This window comes from Ranitomeya imitator, chromosome 2 (genome assembly GCF_032444005.1).
Source record: "Ranitomeya imitator isolate aRanImi1 chromosome 2, aRanImi1.pri, whole genome shotgun sequence".
In the NCBI taxonomy this organism is placed as follows: Eukaryota; Metazoa; Chordata; class Amphibia; order Anura; family Dendrobatidae; genus Ranitomeya; species Ranitomeya imitator.
The window spans coordinates 100972857-100997802 of NC_091283.1; the positions used below are offsets into that span (position 1 = coordinate 100972857).

The 24946-nt window shown below is 42.5% G+C and overlaps 1 protein-coding gene and 1 long non-coding RNA gene across 2 annotated transcripts in view; one reads left to right on the forward strand and one right to left on the reverse strand.

The window, feature by feature from the left end:
- The window catches only part of LOC138661997 (uncharacterized), a 94900-nt gene extending 92773 nt beyond the window's left edge, over window positions 1-2127 (forward strand). The window contains exon 3 of the long non-coding RNA XR_011317993.1: window positions 2099-2127. This is a non-coding gene — a long non-coding RNA (uncharacterized lncRNA). The remainder of the gene's footprint in view (window positions 1-2098) is intronic.
- NRK (Nik related kinase) overlaps window positions 1-24946 on the reverse strand; it is a 379988-nt gene that overhangs the window by 118651 nt on the left and 236391 nt on the right. Inside the window, exons 15-19 of the mRNA XM_069747076.1 lie at window positions 20761-20922; window positions 19393-19530; window positions 18207-18338; window positions 2338-2402; window positions 773-858 (exon numbers count right to left, since the gene is read on the reverse strand). Of these exons, the coding sequence (XP_069603177.1) occupies window positions 773-858; window positions 2338-2402; window positions 18207-18338; window positions 19393-19530; window positions 20761-20922 (583 nt within the window). The remainder of the gene's footprint in view (window positions 1-772; window positions 859-2337; window positions 2403-18206; window positions 18339-19392; window positions 19531-20760; window positions 20923-24946) is intronic.

The following is a 24946-nucleotide window of genomic DNA, read 5'->3' on the forward strand; positions in this document are numbered from 1 at the left end:
TGGAACACATCGAAGCCCCACAATCACATGATGGGTACACCGATGGGCGGGATCAATGATGTCCTTCTTATCTGCGCATGTTAAATGCCGCTGTCAGTGATTGACAGTGGCTTTTAACTGGTTAGCAGCCGAGGGTGGACCTCTGATCCAGGTGCTACTGTTAGAGGCACTTGATGGCTGATTAAATCAGCTATCAAGTGCAGGGAAAGTTGCAGGCTCAAGGTCATGAAGGATTTAAAGAAGCACACAAATCAGAATTGTTGTTCTCTTAATATATTGCAGTCATCATATTATATGGCACCGTGCACTTACAATTGCTCATTTTGCCTTTCTACCCAGCTAATTCTTCTCTTTTTCATTAGGTGTATGATTAAATACTGACTAGCTGAATCCTTCTAGGCTCTGTGTAGAAGCAGGAATTCTCTTTTCTCTACATGAGTAATAATTAGAACTACCATTCTACATCATGCCTAAGTCCCTTGCAAGTAGGAGGAGACGAGCAGCTGGGTCAGGAGGAGTTGGAGGGAGATGACTCATGCAAGGAAAAGAGACTTCCTGCTTCTTAAAACACTGCATAAAATCAGTTTCTGACTGTGCGGGACACTGTCACCTCGCGTGATTACACCTCGTTTACACTTTAGTATTTTATAAGCAATTTTCATATTTCTTTTAAAGTCGGGATCAGGAGTGGATTTAGGAAAGAGAAGAAGTAGTAATAGTTCCATTACTCTATATGCTTTCTGTACTTTAAATACTTGGAGGGATCGTTCACCTGGTTTGTGTCTGCTGTTCTGATTCCCAATCATGCTGCTACATTTCGATGGCTCGGGCTGTTCCTTGGATTGCTGAAGGAAGTCACTAATTATGAAAACTACAAGTTAGTGCATAGCAATTCAGTCACAGTAATGTAATCATCGACTCATCAAGTTTTCTGCAGTCAATAAGTGGTCTAACAAAGCAACCAATATGGCGATCATGCTGCCGAGCCTGCATCCATCATCTTGGGCATCCATCACCCTCAAAATAGAGATCTACATTTAGGATTTATTTAGATGGTGGGGTTGAAAATACCTAATAAAACACATAGAGAATTGCTGTGGCTTTAAAGACAGGTGCGCTTTTTAACGGAGAAGCACATTTATTTTACATGTTTTACCTAGAAAAACGCCAACTGTCCCAGTAACCACGGCAAAAAGCAAATACTTTTTATTCTATACGGATTTTAGTGCGGTTTTATTAGCCCTTTTTGGTGAGTTTTCCTGACTTATACCTTGGTAAAAGGCTCCAATACATACCACCATACCAGGGCCCCATTGATGCCTTTTCCTATATATTTGAAAGAAGGTATGCCAATACATATAACGAGCACAAACAAGACCAACGAATGGTTGGTCGGATCCTCATTAAGGCCAGTTTTAATTTCATAATCATATTATGGGAACATTTTCTTAGTATTATTACATGTATATAACCCAAAATAACCTGTTTGTGCTGGAATTCGTGGCCATCAGGTTAGATACACACATTTTGCCACCATGGATTTTGCTGATGTGAATCAGCTGCCAAAGTCTATGCAGATTGTGGTGCTGATTTAAACTTTGCAATGTAGAGCAAGACACCTATGACCAGTCTACATGCAAACGAGCATCACAATCTGCATAAAAAATGTGCGAATCTGGCCTTAAATTCCCACCTGGAGGTGGCATAATATAAAATAGGATTTAAGTGGGGTAATTAGCAACGCAGCGCTAGCTTGGCTTCTGAGACACAGCATTGGACTGAGCAAATTGGTTGCCGAGATAAAGCTCACAATCATACATTGCCTGAAGACATTCTGCATCACAAATGAGAATTAATAAAATAAAAATAAAAATAAAAAAGGACCTGGACGGTTCTTACTAGCAATAACTTTATTTTTTTTGCCTCCAAGTTTTGCAGAAGCATTTTTTTTACCTGTACTAACGCCTCCAGTACTGACTTTCTACAACATAATTTTAAGTGCATAATGGAAACTAATGAGTTTAATTTCCTTTGTAATGATTGTTATATCTAAATCTTTTTTTTTTAAAAAATGTATAATAGGAAATTTTCATTTCAGGTCCCTTGATACATTCTTCTGAAGCCTGATCCTTTCAGCCCTGTGTAAGTGTGGATGTGAAGACTGACTCACGGAGAACAGGTTTTATCTTCATGAGTTGAATTGTCCATAAATGGATTAGTTATAATTACGGTTTGTCAGAATGTATAATATGAATCTTGCAATTATGTTCCCAGAATTGTCTGGTTTTATTTGTGAGCCATCACAGAGCTGGAATATCTTATTTCGCCTTCACTTACCCAGATGGGTTTCTTTGGTGGCCTCGGTTGTCCTTACAAAACTTCGATGTGGTTCGTTCTGGAATCTGAACAGAAGAGACACTTCATCAGTAAGCCCTCACTGACATCTTTGAAATAGAAGCCTGTCACAGAGGTTCTACAATTGTATTTATTTTTATGGGGAAGCAGAGCAAAAAGAACATTTTTAAACCTCTCACTTTACGGTGCTGTCAAAGGCTACGTTCACATTTGCGTTACTGGGCGCAGCGTCGTCAACGCATACCGACGCATGCGTCATGCGCCCCTATCTTTAACATGGGGGCGCATGGACATGCACCGGTATGCATTATACTGCGTTTTATGACACATGCGTCATATAGACGCACAAGACAGGGCGCAGAGGACGCTACTCGTAGCGTTTTCCCTGCGCCGAAAGTCTTGATCAATAGGGTCTTATGACAATGCATGCGTCGCAAAACGCAGCATTGTGTATTTGCGTTGTTGGTTGCATTGCGTCACCGACGCTGCGCCCAACAACGCAAATGTGAACGTAGCCAAACAGTGTTTACTGGAAGGACCGATCTCTGTTTTTCCTATTTTCCAATCTTTTTTTTTGTATAGTCAGTAAGGCCCATTGTCAATATATCAGATATTCACAATGGCAAGGTAAACTCGGTATACCATTGTTTTCTCAGGTTGGCACAAGTGATGTCTGTCCAACCATTTGGTTGCAAAATGCGTGGATAGTTACAGGCAGCTTTAGCAGCAATCTGCAGGCAAATGTTGTTTCAACCCCTTGCTATCCCAAAACGTACCATTATGTCATCAAGCAGGTCTGGGAGCTGGCTCAGGAGTTTTAGCCCTCTCCACACAAAGCAGATGTCGGCTGTGTTACACAGTTGGCATCTGCCTCTAACAGCAGCAGCCAGAGGGAACTCCAGTCACTTCTGCTGACACATTAAATGCCACTATTCATCGCTTCAAAAAAGGAAGTATCGTTACATCTTCTTTAAAATCCAAAAAGGTTAATTTAGAAAATATTAAAAAGTCATAGCAGAAAATAGTTCACATAGATGTATGCGGCAACGTGGTTCAAACACACAAAGGCATCCTTTCTCAAATCTGTTACTGTTAATCACTGATGGTGATAAGTAAACTGTGCAAGTTTGCCCAATTCCGGGCATCTGTCGTAATCACAGGATGCTGATAAGTTTCCATGGATCCTGGAGGCCTGCTGAGGGCTCCTGTCGCTGCTGTGTTAGTACTCATCTGAAGCTCAACCTGTGGCCCGGGCTTCATAAAAGATTATGATTAGGACTATATACTGCAGTACAATGGTATTGAAGTATATATTACACATGAGCAAAAGACTAGTGATTATACTCGTTGCTCGGGTTTTCCCGAGCACACTCGGGTGGTCTCCAAGTATTTGTGACTGCTCGGAGATTTAGGTTTTGTGGACGCAGCAGCATGATTTACAGCTGCTAGCCTGCCTGAGTACATGTGAAGGTTGCCTGGTTGCTAGGGAATCCCCACATGTAATCAAGCTGTCTAGTAGCTGCAAATCATGCAGCTGCGGCAAGGAAAACTAAATCTCCAAGCAGTCACAAATACTCAGAGACCACCCGAGCGTGCTCGGGAAAACCCAAGCAACGAGTATACTCGCTCATCACTACAAAAGACGCCTATAAAGTTCCTGGTGAAGTCCGTGTTCAGTGTCCGTGCCTGAACAGTAGGTGTTCGCTACGGGCGCCAAACTTTTCTGGCTTGGTGCTAGTCACAGCTATCCAATCCAGGGGGAAGAACCAGTGGGTGAAATAAGTATTGAACACATCACCAATTTTCGAAGTAAACCTATTTCTAAAGGTGCTATTGACATGAAATTCTCAACAGTTGTCAGTAACAACTCATTCAATCCATGCAGGCAAAGAAATCAAAGCATGGATGTCCATAAATTAAATTATGTGTAATAATGGGAACTAACACAGGGAAAAGCATTGAACACATGAAAATAGGTGCAAAAAGCCATGGAAAGTCTTGACTCCAGCTGAAAATTATCAATATTTAGAAAAAAATCCCGCCACTTAGTGAAAAAGATCAGCTGCTTTAATTGATTGCCTACAAAAAGTTGTCTCATTATCAAGGTGCCACACAAGAAACATCTCATGATGGGTAAAACAAGTGCGCTATCCCAAGGCCTTTGCAACCTTTTTGTTGCAAAACATACTGATGGCATTGGTTACGGAAGAATTTCTATACTGCTGAAGGTTCCAGTGAGCATTGTTGGGGCCATAATCCGGAAGTAGAAAGAACATAATTTCACCATGCACCAGTCACAACCATGTGCTCCATGCAAGATTTCAGACAGAGGAGTGAAAAGAATTATCAGAAGAGTTGTCCAAGAGTCAGGGATCACCTGTGGAGAGCTACAGAAAGACCTGGAATCAGCAGGTACAATTGTATTAAAGATAACTATAAGTAATTCACTGACTGTCCCTGGCCTCTATGCATGCTCACCACACAACCCATTGCTGAAGAAAAAGCATGTTCAAGCACGTTTAAGGTTTGCTCAACAACATTTAGACAAGCCTGTGAAATACTGGGAGAATATAGTCTGTCAGATGATACCAAAATTGAACTCTTTGGATGTCATAAAATGCATTTTTTCTGCTCGCTTTCTAAAACTGAACATGGCCAAAACAGAATTCATCATCTTTCCCCATCTCACTCTACCCCTCCACCAAACCTATCCATCAATGTCAATGGCTGCTTACTTTCCCCAGAACCACACGCCTGGTGGCTCGGGGTGATCCTCGACTCTGCCCTCTCTTTCAAGCCACATATCCAAGCCCTTGCCTCCACCTGCCATCTCAAACTCAAAAATATTTCCTGGATCTGCGCATTCCTTGACCGCGACACCACAAAAACACCAGTGCATGCCCTTATCTCCTGCCTTGACTACTGCAACCTCCTACTCTCTGGCCTCCCCTCTAGCACTCTGGCACTACTCCAATCCATCCTACACTCTGGTGCCCGACTAATGTACCTGTCTCCCTGCTATTCTCAAGCCTCTTCTCTATGCCAAACCCTTCACTGGCTTCTTATCGCCAAGAGACTCCAGTTCAAAACTATTACAATGACATATAAAGCCATCCACAACCTGTCTCCTCCATACATCTGTGACATGGTCTCCCGGTACTTACCTATACGCAACCTCCGATCCTCTCAAGACCTCCATCTCTACTCCCCTCTCATCTCTTCTTCCCACAACCGCATCCAAGACTTCTCCCATGCTTCCCCCATACTCTGGAACTCTCTACCCCAACACATCAGAATCTTGCCTACCATAGAAACCTTCAAAAAGAACCTGAAGACTCACCTCTTCTGACAAGCCTACAGCCTGCAGTGATCCTCAACCTACTGAACCACCATGCAACCAGCTCTACCCTCTCCTAGTGTTTCATCACCCATCCCCTGCAGACTGTGAGCCCTCGCTGGCAGGGTCCTCCCTCCTTATCTACCTGTGTGCCTTGTTTTTTGCTCATGTTTAATGTATTTGTCTATATCTGCCCCCTCTTCACATGTAAAGCGCCATGGAATAAATGGAGCTATAAAAATGTATTATAATAATAACAATAATTATGTTTCGAAGCTAAATTGTTATGAACTGGTGATTCAGAATCACAATGGACCTAGTAGTTGAGAGCACACAAAATGATCTGATAGTTACTATAACATAGGACGAGCTCTGAGACGTGGGAACTCTGCTGACCGCAATCCCTAATCCTATCACACCACACTAGAGGTAGCCGTGGAGCGCTCCTGACCAGACCTAGGCGCCTCGGGCACAGCCTGAGAAACTAGCTAGCCCTGAAGATAGGAAAATAAGCCTACCTTGCCTCAGAGAAATTCCCCAAAGGAAAAGGCAGCCCCCCACATATAATGACTGTGAGTAAAGATGAAAATACAAACATAGAGATGAAATAGACTTTAGCAAAGTGAGGCCCGACTTACTGAATAGACCGAGGATAGGAAAGATAGCTTTGCGGTCAGCACAAAAACCTACAAACAACCACGCAGAGGGCGCAAAAAGACCTCCGCACCGACTAACGGTACGGAGGTGCTCCCTCTGCGTCTCAGAGCTTCCAGCAAGCAAGGAAAAACCAATATAGCAAGCTGGACAGAAAATATAGCAAACAAAAGTAACACAAGCAAAACTTAGCTTATGCAGGGCAGACAGGCCACAAGAACGATCCAGGAGAAAGCAAGACCAATACTGGAACATTGACTGGAGGCCAGGAACAAAGAACTAGGTGGAGTTAAATAGAGCAGCACCTAACGACTTAACCTCGTCACCTGAGGAAGGAAACTCAGAAGCCGCAGCCCCACTCACATCCACCAGAGGAAGCTCATAGACAGAACCAGCCGAAGTACCACTCATGACCACAGGAGGGAGCTTGACCACAGAATTCACAACAGTACCCCCCCTTGAGGAGGGGTCACCAAACCCTCACTAGAGCCCCCAGGCCGACCAGGATGAGCCAAATGAAAGGCACGAACCAGATCGGCAGCATGAACATCAGAGGCAAAGACCCAGGAATTATCTTCCTGACCATAACCCTTCCACTTAACCAGGTACTGGAGTTTCCGTCTCGAAATACGAGAATCCAAAATCTTCTCCACTATATACTCCACCTCCCCCTCAACCAAAACCGGGGCAGGAGGATCAACGAATGGAACCACAGGTGCCACGTATCTCCGCAACAATGACCTATGGAATACGTTATGGATGGAAAAAGAAGCTGGAAGGGTCAAACGAAAAGACACAGGATTAAGAACCTCAGAAATCCTATACGGACCAATGAAATGAGGCTTAAACTTAGGAGAGGAAACTTTCATAGGAATATAACGAGATGACAACCAAACCAAATCCCCAACACGAAGTCGGGGACCCACACAGCGCCTGCGGTTAGCGAAACGTTGAGCCTTCTCCTGGGACAATGTCAAATTGTCCACTACATGAGTCCAAATCTGCTGCAACCTATCCACCACAGTATCCACACCAGGACAGTCAGAAGACTCAACCTGCCCTGAAGAGAAACGAGGATGGAAACAAGAATTGCAGAAAAACGGCGAAACCAAAGTAGCCGAGCTGGCCCGATTATTAAGGGTGAACTCAGCCAAAGGCAAAAAGGACACCCAATCATCCTGATCAGCAGAAACAAAACATCTCAGATATGTTTCCAAGGTCTGATTGGTTTGTTCAGTCTGGCCATTTGTCTGAGGATGGAAAGCCGAGGAAAAAGACAAATCAATGCCCATCCTAACACAAAAGGCTCGCCAAAACCTCGAAACAAACTGGGAACCTCTGTCAGAAACTATGTTCTCCGGAATGCCATGCAAACGAACCACATGCTGGAAGAACAATGGCACCAAATCAGAGGAGGAAGGCAATTTAGACAAAGGTACCAAATGGACCATCTTAGAGAAGCGATCACAAACAACCCAAATAACCGACATTTTTTGAGAGACGGGGAGATCCGAAATAAAATCCATAGAGATATGTGTCCAGGGCCTCTTCGGGACTGGCAAGGGCAAAAGCAACCCACTGGCACGAGAACAGCAGGGCTTAGCCCGAGCACAAATCCCACAGGACTGCACAAACGAACGCACATCCCGCGACAGAGATGGCCACCAAAAGGATCTAGCCACCAAATCTCTGGTACCAAAGATTCCAGGATGACCAGCCAACACAGAACAATGAGCCTCAGAGATAACTCTACTCGTCCATTTATCAGGGACAAACAGTTTCTCCGCTGGGCAACGGTCAGGTCTATTAGCCTGAAATTTTTGCAGCACCCGCCGCAAATCAGGGGAGATGGCAGACAAAATTACCCCCTCTTTGAGAATACCCGCCGGCTCAGGCAAACCCGGAGAGTCAGGCACAAAATTTTTAGACAGGGCATCCGCCTTCACATTTTTAGAGCCCGGAAGGTACGAAACCACAAAGTCAAAACGGGAGAAAAACAGCGACCAACGAGCCTGTCTAGGATTCAACCGTTTGGCAGACTCGAGATAAGTCAAGTTCTTGTGATCAGTCAAGACCACCACGCGATGCTTAGCTCCTTCAAGCCAATGACGCCACTCCTCAAATGCCCACTTCATAGCCAGCAACTCTCGATTGCCAACATCATAATTACGCTCAGCAGGCGAAAACTTCCTGGAAAAGAAGGCGCATGGTTTCATCACCGAGCCATCAGAACTTCTTTGCGACAAAACAGCCCCTGCTCCAATCTCAGAAGCATCAACCTCGACCTGGAACGGGAGCGAAACATCTGGTTGGCACAACACAGGGGCAGAAGAAAAACGACGCTTCAACTCTTGAAAAGCTTCCACAGCAGCAGAAGACCAATTGACCACATCAGCACCCTTCTTGGTTAAATCAGTCAACGGTTTAGCAATACTAGAAAAATTATTGATGAAGCGACGATAAAAATTAGCAAAGCCCAGGAACTTTTGCAGACTCTTCAGAGATGTCGGCTGAGTCCAATCATAAATGGCCTGAACTTTAACAGGGTCCATCTCGATAGTAGAAGGGGAAAAAATGAAACCCAAAAATGAAACCTTCTGAACACCAAAGAGACACTTTGACCCATTCACAAACAGAGAATTCGCACGCAGGGCCTGGAACACCATTCTGACCTGCTTCACGTGAGACTCCCAATCATCCGAGAAGACCAAAATATCATCCAAGTATACAATCAGGAATTTACCCAGGTACTCTCGGAAGATGTCATGCATAAAGGACTGAAACAGTGGAGCATTAGAAAGCCCGAATGCCATCCTTAAGGGCTTCAGAGAGACCCTTTCTGAAAATTGCTGCCAGCGCACATTCATTCCATTGAGTGAGCACAGACCACTTCCTAAACTTCTGACAATATATCTCTACCTCATCCTGACCCTGACACAGAGCCAGCAAGATTTTCTCTGCCTGATCCACTGAATTAGGTTCATCATACAGCAATCCAAGCGCCAGAAAAAACGCATCAATATTACATAATGCAGGATCTCCTGGCGCAAGGGAAAATGCCCAGTCTTGAGGGTCGCCACGTAATAAAGAATAATGATCTTAACTTGTTGAACTGGGTCACCAGCGGAGCGGGGTTTCAAGGCCAGAAACAGTTTACAATTATTCTTAAAACTCAGAAACTTAGCTCTATCTCCAGAAAACAAATCAGGAATAGGAATTCTTGGTTCTAACATAGAATTCTGAACCACAAAGTCTTGAATATTTTGTACTCTTGCAGTGAGATGATCCACACAAGAAGACAGATCTTTAATTTCCATCACTACACCTGTGTCCTGAACCACCCAAATGTCTAGGGGAAAAGAAAGACAAAACACAGTACAGAGAAAAAAAAATGGTCTCAGAACTTCTCTTTTCCCTCTATTGAGAAGCATTAGTACTTTGGGCCTACAGTACTGTTATGAACTGGTGATTCAGAATCACAATGGACCTAGTAGTTGAGAGCACACAAAATGACCTGATAGTTACTATAACATAGGACGAGCTCTGAGACGTGGGAACTCTGCTGACCGCAATCCCTAATCCTATCACACCACACTAGAGGTAGCCGTGGAGCGCTCCTGACCAGACCTAGGCACCTCAGGCACAGCCTGAGAAACTAGCTAGCCCTGAAGATAGGAAAATAAGCCTACCTTGCCTCAGAGAAATTCCCCAAAGGAAAAGGCAGCCCCCCACATATAATGACTGTGAGTAAAGATGAAAATACAAACATAGAGATGAAATAGACTTTAGCAAAGTGAGGCCCGACTTACTGAATAGACCGAGGATAGGAAAGATAGCTTTGCGGTCAGCACAAAAACCTACAAACAACCACGCAGAGGGCGCAAAAAGACCCTCCGCACCGACTAACGGTACGGAGGTGCTCCCTCTGCGTCTCAGAGCTTCCAGCAAGCAAGAAAAACCAATATAGCAAGCTGGACAGAAAATATAGCAAACAAAAGTAACACAAGCAAAACTTAGCTAATGCAGGGCAGACAGGCCACAAGAACGATCCAGGAGAAAGCAAGACCAATACTGGAACATTGACTGGAGGCCAGGAACAAAGAACTAGGTGGAGTTAAATAGAGCAGCACCTAACGACTTAACCTCGTCACCTGAGGAAGGAAACTCAGAAGCCGCAGCCCCACTCACATCCACCAGAGGAAGCTCATAGACAGAACCAGCCGAAGTACCACTCATGACCACAGGAGGGAGCTTGACCACAGAATTCACAACACTAAATGTCAGTGCCTAACATTCCAAAAACACCATACTAACAGTAATGTTGGAGGTGGAAACATCGTAGTGGCAAACTTCATATAATTGAAAAAAGATGAATGGACAAATTTCCCAATTAATGATAAAAATCTGATGCCATCTAGCAGGATTATGAAGAAGAAATGACACGACATTTCTGCAAGACAATGATCCCAAAAACACAGCCAAGGATACTCTCAATTGGATTCAGAGAAAAAAAATAAAGCTCCTAGAATGGCCAAGCAGATCACCTGACCTGAATACAATAGAAAATGTATGGAAAGAAATAAAGCTCGGAATTCATAAAAGGAGCCCACGTGAGCTTCAGGATTTGAATAGAATTTGTGTGGAAGAATGAGCCAAAATCACATCTGAGCAATGCCTGCGACTAGTTTCTCCATACAGAAGGTGTCTTGAAGCTGTCATCAACAACAAAGGCTTTTTTACAAAGTATTAAATACATTTCAATAAGCGTGTTCCATACTTTTTCCCTGTGTCATTTCTCATTATTCCACATAACCTAATTTATGGACATCTATGGTTTGATTTCTTTGCCTGTGAGGATTTGGTGGTTTGTTACCAATATCTGGGGAGTTCATTTAATTTCATGTTAATAGCACCTTTAGAAATATAATTACTTAGAAAATTGGTGACGTGTACAATATTCAATACTTATTTCACCTGCTTTATCTACATTTATATATAACACTTTGTAATCATACTGGACTTTTGCAATCATGTTGCCAGGCTAATTTTAAGCCACAGATAATTCTGTGAAAACAACTGAGAAAAAATGAGGACACAAGTGTTTTTGTTCACCATTTCACCTCATTTGAATTTTTTTTCCAATTTCTCAATACCATGTATAGTAAAATGAATGGTGTCCATCAAAACTACAACTTGTCTTGCAGAAAAATAAAAAAGTTCTATATGGCTATTTCAATGGAAAAATAAAAAAGTTATGACTCTTTGATGAAGGGGGGAAGAAACTAAACATAGTAACATAGTAACATAGTTAGTAAGGCCGAAAAAAGACATTTGTCCATCCAGTTCAGCCTATATTCCATCCTAATAAATCCCCAGATCTACGTCCTTCTACAGAACCTAATTGTATGATACAATATTGTTCTGCTCCAGGAAGACATCCAGGCCTCTCTTGAACCCCTCGACTGAGTTCGCCATCACCACCTCCTCAGGCAAGCAATTCCAGATTCTCACTGCCCTAACAGTAAAGAATCCTCTTCTATGTTGGTGGAAAAACCTTCTCTCCTCCAGACGCAAAGAATTCCCCCTTGTGCCCGTCACCTTCCTTGGTATAAACAGATCCTCAGTGAGATATTTGTATTGTCCCCTTATATACTTATACATGGTTATTAGATCGCCCCTCAGTCGTCTTTTTTCTAGACTAAATAATCCTAATTTCGCTAATCTATCTGGGTATTGTAGTTCTCCCATCCCCTTTATTAATTTTGTTGCCCTCCTTTGTACTCTCTCTAGTTCCATTATATCCTTCCTGAGCACCGGTGCCCAAAACTGGACACAGTACTCCATGTGCGGTCTAACTAGGGATTTGTACAGAGGCAGTATAATGCTCTCATCATGTGTATCCAGACCTCTTTTAATGCACCCCATGATCCTGTTTGCCTTGGCAGCTGCTGCCTGGCACTGGCTGCTCCAGGTAAGTTTATCATTAACTAGGATCCCCAAGTCCTTCTCCCTGTCAGATTTACCCAGTGGTTTCCCATTCAGTGTGTAATGGTGATATTGATTCCTTCTTCCCATGTGTATAACCTTACATTTATCATTGTTAGACCTCATCTGCCACCTTTCAGCCCAAGTTTCCAATTTATCCAGATCCATCTATAGCAGAATACTATCTTCTCTTGTATTAACTGCTTTACATAGTTTTGTATCATCTGCAAATATCGATATTTTACTGTGTAAACCTTCCACCAGATCATTAATGAATATGTTGAAGAGAACAGGTCCCAATACTGACCCCTGCGGTACCCAACTGGTCACAGCGACCCAGTTAGAGACTATACCATTTATAACCACCCTCTGCTTTCTATCACTAAGCCAGTTACTAACCCATTTACACACATTTTCCCCCAGACCAAGCATTCTCATTTTGTGTACCAACCTCTTGTGCGGCACGGTATCAAACGCTTTGGAAAAATAGAGATATACCACGTCCAATGACTCACCGTGGTCCAGCCTATAGCTTACCTCTTCATAAAAACTGATTAGATTGGTTTGACAGGAGCGATTTCTCATAAACCCATGCTGATATGGAGTTAAACAGTTATTCTCATTGAGATAATCCAGAATAACATCCCTCAGAAACCCTTCAAATATTTTACCAACAATAGAGGTTAGACTTACTGGCCTATAATTTCCAGGTTCACTTTTAGAGCCCTTTTTGAATATTGGCACCACATTTGCTATGTGCCAATCCTGCGGAACAGACCCTGTCGCTATAGAGTCCCTAAAAATAAGAAATAATGGTTTATCTATTACATTACTTAGTTCTCTTAGTACTCGTGGGTGTATGCCATCCGGACCCGGAGATTTATCTATTTTAATCTTATTTAGCCGGTTTCGCACCTCTTCTTGGGTTAGATTGGTGACCCTTAATATAGGGTTTTCATTGTTTCTTGGGATTTCACCTAGCATTTCATTTTCCACCGTGAATACCGTGGAGAAGAAGGTGTTTAATATGTTAGCTTTTTCCTCGTCATCTACAACCATTCTTTCCTCACTATTTTTTAAGGGGCCTACATTTTCAGTTTTTATTCTTTTACTATTGATATAGTTGAAGAACAGTTTGGGATTAGTTTTACTCTCCTTAGCAATGTGCTTCTCTGTTTCCTTTTTGGCAGCTTTAATTAGTTTTTTAGATAAAGTATTTTTCTCCCTATAGTTTTTTAGAGCTTCAATGGTGCCATCCTGCTTTAGTAGTGCAAATGCTTTCTTTTTACTGTTAATTGCCTGTCTTACTTCTTTGTTTAGCCACATTGGGTTTTTCCAATTTCTAGTCCTTTTATTCCCACAAGGTATAAACCGCTTACACTGCCTATTTAGGATGTTCTTAAACATTTCCCATTTATTATCTGTATTCTTATTTCTGAGGATATTGTCCCAGTCTACCAGATTAAGGGCATCTCTTAGCTGGTCAAACTTTGCCTTCCTAAAGTTCAGTGTTTTTGTGACTCCCTGACAAATCCCCCTAGTGAAAGACAAGTGACACTGTGCAATATTGTGGTCGTTATTTCCTAGATGCCCGACCACCTGCAGATTTGTTATTCTGTCAGGTCTATTAGATAGTATGATGTCTAAAAGTGCTGCTCCTCTGGTTGGATTCTGAACCAATTGTGAAAGATAATTTTTCTTGGTTATTAGCAGAAACCTGTTGCCTTTATGGGTTTCACAGGTTTCTGTTTCCCAGTTAATATCCGGGTAGTTAAAGTCCCCCATAACCAGGACCTCATTATGGGTTGCAGCTTCATCTATCTGCTTTAGAAGTAGACTTTCCATGGTTTCTGTTATAAACAGAATGGTTATGGTTTCTGTTACAAAAGCAAAGTTGGCTGCATCTGTAACGTGTTAAACATATGTAGGAGCCTAACTGGAATGGCAGCTGCAGGGAGAAAATGAAATTTTATTCTCCTGCAGCCACTTGCTTCCACTCATCAGCGCAGCGCCTTGGCCGGGGCTGTGATTAGTCAGCGCTCAGTACATAGTGGGTGCGCTGTTAGCACTTCTGTTACTCTTTGATTGACATCCTACTGTGCACGCACATGGTACAGAGCTGGATGTCAGTGAATGAGTGGTGCGGGGTTTACAGTGCATCCTTCCCTAAAAGTCCATAACCTGGAGAGACACAGCATGTCAGTAGTCTGATCCTTTACAAATCTATGCATATTTTGTCACTGACAGAAGATGAAGGACTTGTTTTTCATAGATGGTCTCACAGATATTTGATATTTATGGGATATCCTCTGGCTATGAAATAAATATCATAAATAAGAAGACCCCTTTAAGTATAACTACAATAATCATGCATTAATTGTATATTTTATTTCTGTTTTTTTTTTGTAATATCCTCACTTCTTACATCTTATTTGTCTATTCTTGACTTTAAACCAGTTATAATCCAGTTCCCCCCGTTATACTCTGTAACTTTTTATGCGGAGTCCTTGCCTTAAGAACTGACGAGAGGAATGGATATGCTCTATGAATATGATCATACCCAAAGAACTTATGATCATTGGCTACCAGAGAGTTAACAACATCAGACGTCTTATGGTTAATTTATTTTTCTTGAGAGTCATGAAGAGCGTCTCTTCGTATCTCTGAGATGCGGCTGTGTAGATCATGTTCACAGAACAGCCTCTGTTCCTCGGCTAGTCTCTGCCCCAGTTTGTTTGTAGAGTTCTGAAGTTCTAATAGGTTTGAAAACATCATTTGCAACGCATGGCTGAATTTTAGAGATACTTAGACGCTGTCACAAAGATTTATTTCCGTGTTTAGTCAGGCTAACAAAATATACTAACTTTTGCAAACATAATGTCAGTAAGTCGATATATTTATATATTTTTTTCTTGATATGTTATACTCAAAAATCTGGGGCATCATCAAAATTCTCTGCACATGAATTTATACATTTAGTTTCATAGTCGTTCTGTACAGAAATGTTTCCATTCCGGTAACTTTCTGTAAAGTTGTCTCTGCTTTTAGTAATCTCAAGCAAGACCAACTGTAGTGGTGCCGTCTCCTGGTCTCCATAAGTTCAAGACACAGAACCCCGAACACTATCTAGTATACATGTAAGTAGAACTCTATATGGACATTACTACTGGGACTTAATTCTTAATTATTGAATTCAGGTTTTATATTCTGTGCTATTGCTAAAAAAGGGTATAAAATCCGTCTTCTCACCATTGCGTCTGCCGTTATCAACATTTGCGAAAGAATGGCTCTTTCTAAAGAGCTCACTGATACCGGCAGGTAACAGGACGTCACCTATCTAACAAGTTCGTGAAATCTCTTCTCTCCTAAAGATTCCACCATCCCCTGGAGCAGTGATGTACTGCTGATATACACAGACCATGTGACTGCTATGGGGGGGGAGAGCATTATCAGTGCCGGCCGGTGCCCTCCACGTCATCACACTTTCAACTGTATCTACATCTTGCATGTATATGGAGGTAAAAGCAATGATGGAACAGGGAGCCGTCAACTCCCTCCATTTTCCCTGTGTGTCTGAGCTCTGACCTCTTAGCGCAGCAGCCGCAATGATGTCCCCACATTGTGCCTTCCCAGCAGAGCTTCAGACCACAAGGTTGCAGAGACCAGAGCAGCAGGAGAACAGGAAGAGGAATATATTTTTAAAATCAATGAGTACATTATGGGTGCCATTATACTGTTTGGAGGGCTATAAGGGGGTCACTGTACTATTTGGACAGCTATGTGGGGGCTATTATACTATTTGAAGGCTATGTGTGGGGCATGATACTATTTGTAGGGCTATATGCAGTAAATTATACTGTTTAGAGGACTAGTTGGGGTTATTATACTGTGTGCAGGCCTTTACGCAGTGTGGAGGGTTGTGTGGGGTCCATGATACTGTTTGGAGGGTTCTGTTGGGGCCATTACACTGTGTGAAGGGTTCTGTTTGGGCCATTATAATGTATTTAGGGCCTTTATACTATACGGGGCTATCATATTGTGCAGAAGACTCTGTTAGGGCCATGAAACTGTGTAAAGTCTTTGAAGGCTTGGTTGGGTGAGTTTAGTGCAGGAAAACTTGAGTGTCCAAACAGAACTCTGACCTCAACCTCATGAAACTCCTTTGACATCCACTAGAATGGAGATTGTGAACTAGGCCTTCTTGTTTAACCTCAGTGTTTGACCTCACAAATGTTCTTCTAGATGAATGGCGAAAAATTAACCAGAGGAAACCAACTTCATATTAATGTCTATGGATTTAAAAGGGAATATCATATAGGTTCCCTTTGGTGTAATGTATAAGTGCCTCTGTTTTTGCAATTCTAAATCGAAAACACAGATAGAGGTTTCTACAGAAGAGAGCAGTTTTCTATAAGAACCAAGATGCATTGAAAAAACAAACTGCTCCACTCTTCCTATGCACTAGTGTTTGTATATCTACTTTCTAAGATTTTGCTATGTTCCCACGATGAGTACCGTATTTCGTGAGGATTTTGTAGATTTTCTGCAGCATTTCTGCACCTATTAGCTACAGTATATTACCATAGTTTACTTTTTTATCTCTTTTTGGTATGTTATGCTTTAAATGTAGCTGCTTTGTTTTTTATACTTACTGTTATTCGGCTTTGACAAAAAAATATGCACTGTCAGAAACTAAAGAAAACCTCATCCTGGGAATCAAACCTGAAGTGACCTCTCACCAGGTTAAAAATTAATAATTTTTATCTTATTTTATTTCCATGGCTCAATTTAGTCCCTAAGTATCCAGCTGGTTTTTTTTTTTTAAATCTTCCATGCCATAAAGTTCCAGATTCATGAGCCTTTTATGCTTTTTATGTGCCATAAAATATATGCTAATTATTATGGTGCTTACAAGGAGGTGTTGCTTGCAAGGTTCTCTGGGGCATAACATTAGACAGATCTGCATAGTTATTCCGTGAGCAACACCCCTTTGGCAGAGAGCATGCAAATTAGCATATGAGGCAGACTTAATAAACAGGCCCATATCTCTGGAACAGTGTGATGGATTTAAAAGAAATAAAAAAAAAAAAAAAATACTCGGTGCAGTGGGAATAACATAAGGGGAAAACTGGCTATTTCTAACCTGGTAAAAAAAATCCTTGTTAAATGAAAAGGGATATCGTATGGACACAATTATATACCTATCCATGGGCTAACCCATTTAAGAAATTTTTGTTACTTAAAGGGTTATTGATATCTGGGATATTTATGGCATATTCACAGCATATCAAAGTGTTCTTAGCTATTTTGAGATTCTCCATACCAGGTGGTGCAAAAAAAAAATGGAGTGGTAAATCTTGGGCCTCCCATACAAATGAATAGAAAGAACTTTCCATGCTTGTCCATTATTAAAATACACGCAAGTTCCAACAGAAGAAATCTCTTGCGCCTCTGTCCATTGTCAATGAAGAATCAATTGCCTTTTTGGAAGTTTCTAAAATCTCTAGGCAAGTAATGTGTGTGTATAGCGAAACGCCTGCCAGTGTTGTTGGGTGGCCGGCGAAGCCAGTGAGGATATATTATGCCCCTTGAACTAGTCACTTTGTCTTCAGCCGAACTCTCGAAATACCGTAGAGTTTTAGAATAAATCATATGCGTTCTTCATCCAGAAGCCAGTCTCTGATTAATACTGGTCGTGGCGTACTTATGGTAACAGATATTGGCCCTTCAGATACATCTTGGGTAATAGGCCGTCACCGTATATAATATACAGTCAGGGTGTAATACTCCTTTACTTAAAATGAATTAGGAACTGTAAATCAAATGTTTGAAATAAATAGACTGTAAAACAATTATTTATACAACTCCCGTCTACCTTAGGTGGCTGTTCTTCGCCTTGGACTGCGCCCCAAAACACATCATCTTTTCCGGGGGTCAGAGGACTTATGATCATGTCGGAAAGGGAACTGCTGTAGTGATTGTCTCTACTGGAGCGGAGATTTTCAGTCTTTGTTTAAGAGGGAAAACAAACAGACGGATGAAATAATAATGCGGGATCTCAGGAGACGGCACTGAACGAAGAAACCTTCTCCAGCTCGGCTCTCGAGTTTATGAGCTATACATATTAATAATATTAACTATTTCCTCTATCAGTGTCTAAGAGAAGAACATTGAAAAGCCAAAAGTACGGCAGCTCCCGGGGGTGATCTAATCTTGTACTTGACGCCCTCGAAGCTTAGTATAAGAGTGTGAAATAAGCCTAAGGACACAAACAAGAACAGATGTTGCGAACTTCATCTTTTTACACTGATATTTTAGATACAGATGAGAGCAATACAACTGGGTTCTAATTTGAGACACAAAAAGAAACAGTCGATGGCAGAAAAAATGCAAAGGGAACTGTCACACCTTCATTCTAGCAGTCAGTGGAGCCCTATCCAAACCAATTTGACATTAACGACATTTCCTAATAATATGCCAGCACTTCCTTTCTTTTTTTTATTTAAATCACAATATAATAAAATATGAAAATAAAAAAAAACCTTGTAACATATCTTATCGAGGATTCTTTTTCTCCTCCTGATCTTTAATTCTCATAACTCTCAATTCATGGGTGAAAAGCTTGAACCTGATTTACAGTGAACACAGATTTTTTTTTTTCCATTACTGAGATAGGAGATGACAATTGGTGTTCATAAAGTTCTATGGAGAACTGCAACTGTGTTTTCAGGAGAACTTACCGCAGAATGTCTCTGTTTCTAGCTCCTCCATTACATCTCCCTAGAATCTTATAAACACCAACTGTCATCTCCTATCTCAGTAATGAGAAAATCCATCTTCAGTGAAAACAGATTTTACCCTTGGATTGAGAGTGAAAGTTCGATATAGGAGGAGAAAGAGGCAAATAAAACTTAATGACCGGCACATTTTAACCATTTATAAACATCTTTTAGATATGTTGTAGAACATTAAACTTATACATTAATTCTACATAAAGCTATATACATGTATATATTATATGCATACATATTATTTTGCATGTACTTATGGAATGAGCTTACCTCCAAAATGGCTCTCGGTAAGGCTGGAGTACATGGACTAGAACTGCTCCCAGACCCAAGCCTGGAATGTGCTTGTTGTATAAAGCACGTCCAATTAAGATTGCTCTGGTCAACATTTGTGATTTTCTTTTCTGATATCTGAAATGTCATCCAAGTTTGAGTTATTTTGATGTTAATCATCTGAGCAATAATAATATGTATGATATTGTTTGATTTAAGGGACTGGAATGGTGTCCATTTTTTTCTAAATCCATTAGCATAATGACTACAGAAGACCTGTAAATGTTTATGTTGATTTTAACTAGCAATGAGCGAATCTAGTGAAATTTGATTGAGGCAGATTTGATTTGATTTCACTAATTCTGAGTCTAAATTGCCACAATTGCCATGAATCAAGGGAAAGGGTTAGAAAATAATACAAAAGTATCTACTCACCTTGCCTCACGTTTTTTATGCCCCTTTCATCACCTCCACATTCCCAATCTTTGGTTCTTTTGTCACTCTGTTCCAGGGGTGAGGCCAACCTGAGATCTCTGACTGGTCAACTAGAGTCATGATGTGCACCCCCCTTCATGACACCTTAGAGGAGTTGTACAGCCTTAGGGTCCAAGTCTGCAGTCACTCTATGACACTGCATACTTTAGAATCCTCGCATCTTGTCTACTGTGAGGTTTCTCCATCACCAGGAGCAGCGGGCGCGCGACCACAAATATGTAATTTACATACATGTGATCACATGCCGACTAGACATGCACAACCTCACTCAATGCTAGTTGGAGTGTGGCGAGAAATATGTCCATTTCGGGTGCCAGCACCAGAAAATCCTCACAAAGGGTGCCATGTGAGAACTCGCATGTCTGCAGTCACATAGAGTGACTGAAGACTTGTAGCCTAAGACCGGACAATCCCATAAAGCCAAATACAGGCTGTGTGGATTGACATTGACTTATGCAGTCTCATGGAGTGTGGGGGGTAATGCAAGTCATAACGTATATTGCCCCCATTGTGGCCACATAAGGCTAGTCACAGGCTACAGAACAAAAGATTGAGGAACTGTGGTGTGAGCCGTGGAGGCGGCGTAAAAACTGGTGAGGAAAAATGAGCTGTTTTTCATTCTAACCGTTTCCGACAACTTAAAAAACAATCCAGCAGCCATGTGCACTAAATCCTCCAAAATATGGATTTTTAGTAAATATGAATTTTTGAGAAATTTGTAATAAACTTGATTTGTTGTGAATTGATTCACTCATCTCTAATCATAATAACTGTTTTGTTATCATACTATTGTGATATCCTCTGTAACCATCGTTTCTTAGCACCCAAGACACGACAAGATATGTGACATTATAAATTACTTGTATTTCTTACCTTTAATTCATTTACGGCACTACCGGTCTTGTGACCTGAAGCGTGTTTTGGTGGCTCTAGAGTCTTCTCCATATGGTCATGTTGGAGAAACAGTAGCTGGGTCTGATCTTTGGGCAAGGTCCGATGAAACTTCCTTTGGCTATGAGTATCCTCAGTATTTTGCTATTTAAAACAAAGTTTTCTCAATTTTTCCATTCTGCATTTGTGTCAAAAATATATTTATTTCTTGGGCTGCAATTCTGCGTATTTACTCTCAGAAGAAAATGTGCCCGTTGTTATTCATAAAACTGAAATGTGTAACTGATTCCCTCAGCTAATAGATGTTACAATTAGTTAATTCCCCCCTAGGACTGCTCAAATGATCATTTAAAAGAGTTGTAGATTAAATAATTAAATTATGAGGCAGATTATATAACACACTGAAGGGTTGGATTTACCCGTAATTGTAAACGCAAGAAAGGAAAATATGCATCTATTGAAAAAGAATTTTGGATCAGATAAAGTAGGATGTTCCGGTCCTGGAACCACAGGCCCAACAGAAAATGCCACAATTATTGCGGTTTACTAAATATTAAATATATATATATATATATATATATATATATATATATATATATATATATATATATATAAATATATATATATATATATATATATATATACATTAATATTAAAGGGAATGTTTATAATTTATATTTATAAAAGTTATATCTTAATCATATATATTTTTTCTCACTCCAATTGGATTAGTCAGTGAAAAACACTTTCATTTTTCACTGGCATGTGTAAAGTAATATAAGAGAAATGTGAGTACTGAGAAAATTCTGAAGATAGGAACAAGTAGACTGAAAAGGTGTTTTCCAAAATAATCATCTGTCATTAAGCCGTGAAATAGACTGAATGGTTGCTTTTTCTAAAAAACCTTGTGTTAGGAGTCGAGTTTCCTCTGCTGCACAGGGGGAATCTCGATCCATCTCCACTGCGGTCTCCCATTCTCCTCCAGCCGCAGTGGAGTCTGCTCAGCAGGGACGTCGATCCCAGCGTCTCGCTCAGTCTGACTCTGTGCGAAGAGTTGCTGCTGCTTTTCCTGCTTCTGCCATTAAGGCCAGTGCTGGGCAGCGGCGAGTGGACGTTTCTGGATCTAAGTCCTTGTTTGCACGCACTGAGCATGCCCAGGGCAAGTTCTCCTGTTGGAGATCGAGGGTCACATGCTCAGGTGCTGCAGCACATCCCATTGGTCCTTTTGGCAGGTCTTGGAAGGGCAAAAGTTCTGTAGCCACTTCCTGTGCTGCAACTATATAAACTGCGCATGACCGCACGGCCATGCGCTAGTATTGTCTTGTAAATATGTGTGTGTGTTGTGAGTGAAAGTCGCTTTTTAAATAACCCTCCCTATTGAATGTCTGTTCGCGGAAGGTGTATGTTTGCTAATCTAGCGCCCGACTTATCCAACAGCACGAAACACACATTGCAGCGTCCTCTTGCTGTGTCCGCCTGTACGGCGCCGTGCGCTTGCCTTGCGCTTTCCATACCCAAGCCAGTGTGGTTGGTGGCGTCCGTCAGTGCGGCATTGCTCGCACTCCTGTGCATTCATATATTTATATTTAGTTACCTTACACACCCAGTTGCGGTGTAGTGCCAGCGAGGGTCTAATCGGACTTCAATCCCAGTTGGGGTTAAGTACGCTGTCTACTCGCTCGCGCTTTAGGTGCGGTACCGCGATCCTGTGACGCAACAGGATTGCTCCCTCCACGCTGGGTGAGGTTGAACCCACGTGTATATACTTTAGTGTACCGCCATATAGTCTGTATTTACTAGCAGCAGGTTTTCACCTGCACGGTGGACCCCGGACTGCGAACGCATCTGTATCATCTTTCTTGGTGCGTTCCGCCAGTCCTAACATAATACTAGCGCCAGGGTCTGGCTAGTAAATGATGGACGATCAGCGTTCACAGCGGTACATCCAGCAGCTGGAGGGAAGGTTGGCGGCTCTTGAGCGTTCAACCTCAGCTGTGGATGTCACTGCTGTCGCTGTACAGGCTGCTAGTGTTGCTGCAGCCACCTTGTCCACTGCCGCTCCTGTCCCGACTCTAACTCGCCTCCCGCTTCCAGAGAAATTCTCTGGTGACAGTAAGTCTTGTAGGGGTTTCGTGAGTCAGTGCTCTATCCATCTCGAGCTTCTGGCCTCTCGTTTCCCTACAGAGCGGGCTAAGGTGGGATTTATAGTGTCTCTTCTGTCGGACAGAGCGTTGCAGTGGGCTACGCCGCTATGGGAGCGTAGCGATCATGTGGTGCAGAGTGCTCCGTTGTTTCTGAGCACTCTGAAACAGGTCTTTTTGGGACCTCGTGTCACCCATGATACGGCGCTCCAATTGTTGGCATTGACTCAGGGCTCGTCCTTGGTCAGTCATTTTGCCGTCCACTTCCGCACCTTAGCATCTGAGCTGGAGTGGTCGGATAAAGCCCTCATTCCAATATTTTGGAGGGGGCTGGCTGACCACGTTAAGGACGCCCTGGCCACTAGGGAGATTCCCGCCACACTGGAGGAATTAATAACTCTATCCACTCGAATTGATCTCCGTTTTCACGAGCGGAGGTTAGAGCGAGCCCAGTGTAGGCAGAGGTTTCGGCTGGCTCCCACCTTCGCCAAACCTTTGGAATCTCCAGACCAGGCTCCTGAGCCCCATGAGCCTGTGGTAGAGTCTCGAGCAGGATCTAAGTCCCGGACCGCTCGTGCACTCCAGATATGTCATCTTTGCCAACAGTCTGGACATCTTGCCTCCAGATGTCTCCAGCGGTCGAGGAAACGTCAGCGTCTAGTGATAGTTGGTGGAGGTGCACTAGACACGGCGACGTTTGCCTCCAAATTGTCCTTTAAGGGGACAATAACATTGGGCTCATCCTCTCACTCGGTGGAACTCTGCGTGGATTCTGGGGCGGAGGGCAATTTTATGTCTTCAGCCTTCGCCCAACGTCACGCAATTCCTCTGGTCATGCTATCTCAACCAGTAACGGTACGAGTGGTGAATGGGTCGACACTGCCCACACAGATTACACATCAAACTATCCCTTTCACTCTGTCCATGTCACCATCTCATCAGGAGATTATATCTCTACTCGTCATTCCTGAGGGAATTGATGAGGTTCTCTTGGGGATACCTTGGTTACGGTACCACTCTCCTCACATCGAGTGGTCCTCAGGCAGAATTCTGGGATGGGGTGAATCTTGTGGGAACAGGTGTCATCGAGAGTGCGTTCAGGTTACTACTACAGAGGTACCCGCAGATCTCTCCTCTCTCCCCAAGCAATATTGGTCTTATGCAGACGTGTTCTCCAAAAAGGCAGCGGAGACTCTTCCGCCCCATCGCCCCTATGACTGTCCTATTGATCTCTTGCCTGGTGCTGAGCCTCCCCGGGGTCGAGTCTATCCATTATCTCTCCCGGAAACGGAGGCAATGTCTCAGTACATACAAGAGAATCTGGCAAGAGGGTTCATCAGGAAGTCAGTGTCACCTGCTGGGGCAGGGTTCTTTTTCGTGCAGAAGAAGAATAGAGGACTACGTCCATGCATAGACTACAGGGGTCTTAATGCTATCACAGTTAAGAACAAGTACCCTTTGCCGTTGATATCTGAGCTTTTCGATAGGCTTCGGGGAGCTAGAGTGTTTACTAAACTAGATCTGCGGGGTGCTTATAATCTGATTCGCATCCGTGAGGGGGACGAGTGGAAAACGGCATTTAACACCAGAGATGGGCACTAGAGTTGAGCGAAATTGACCTTTTTAGAGTCGAGCCGGGTTTCGCGAAACCCGACTATCTCAAAAGTCGGGTCGAGTGAAATCGGCCGATTATGGCGAAAAGTCGGGATCGACCGAAACACGAAACCCAATGCAAGTCAATGGGGCAGCATAGTCGGCAGTGAGTGGGGGCCAGGAAAACACCTACACTGCCCATTTTAATGACAAAAACATCCATTCTTGTTAAAGAAGCTTGTCAATCGTAATTTACCTTATAATAATTGGAAGGCATTTGAAATTGGGGGTCATTTGGCTAAAGTTGTGGGGGGTAGGGCTGGTTCAAGTAATTAGTGGGCCCAGTAAATCTGGACCACGTCACGGCAGTGGAGCAGGGAGAGGTAAGTATTTCAACTTTGCAAGTGCTGTGATCCTGAGCAAGCAGGGGGGGC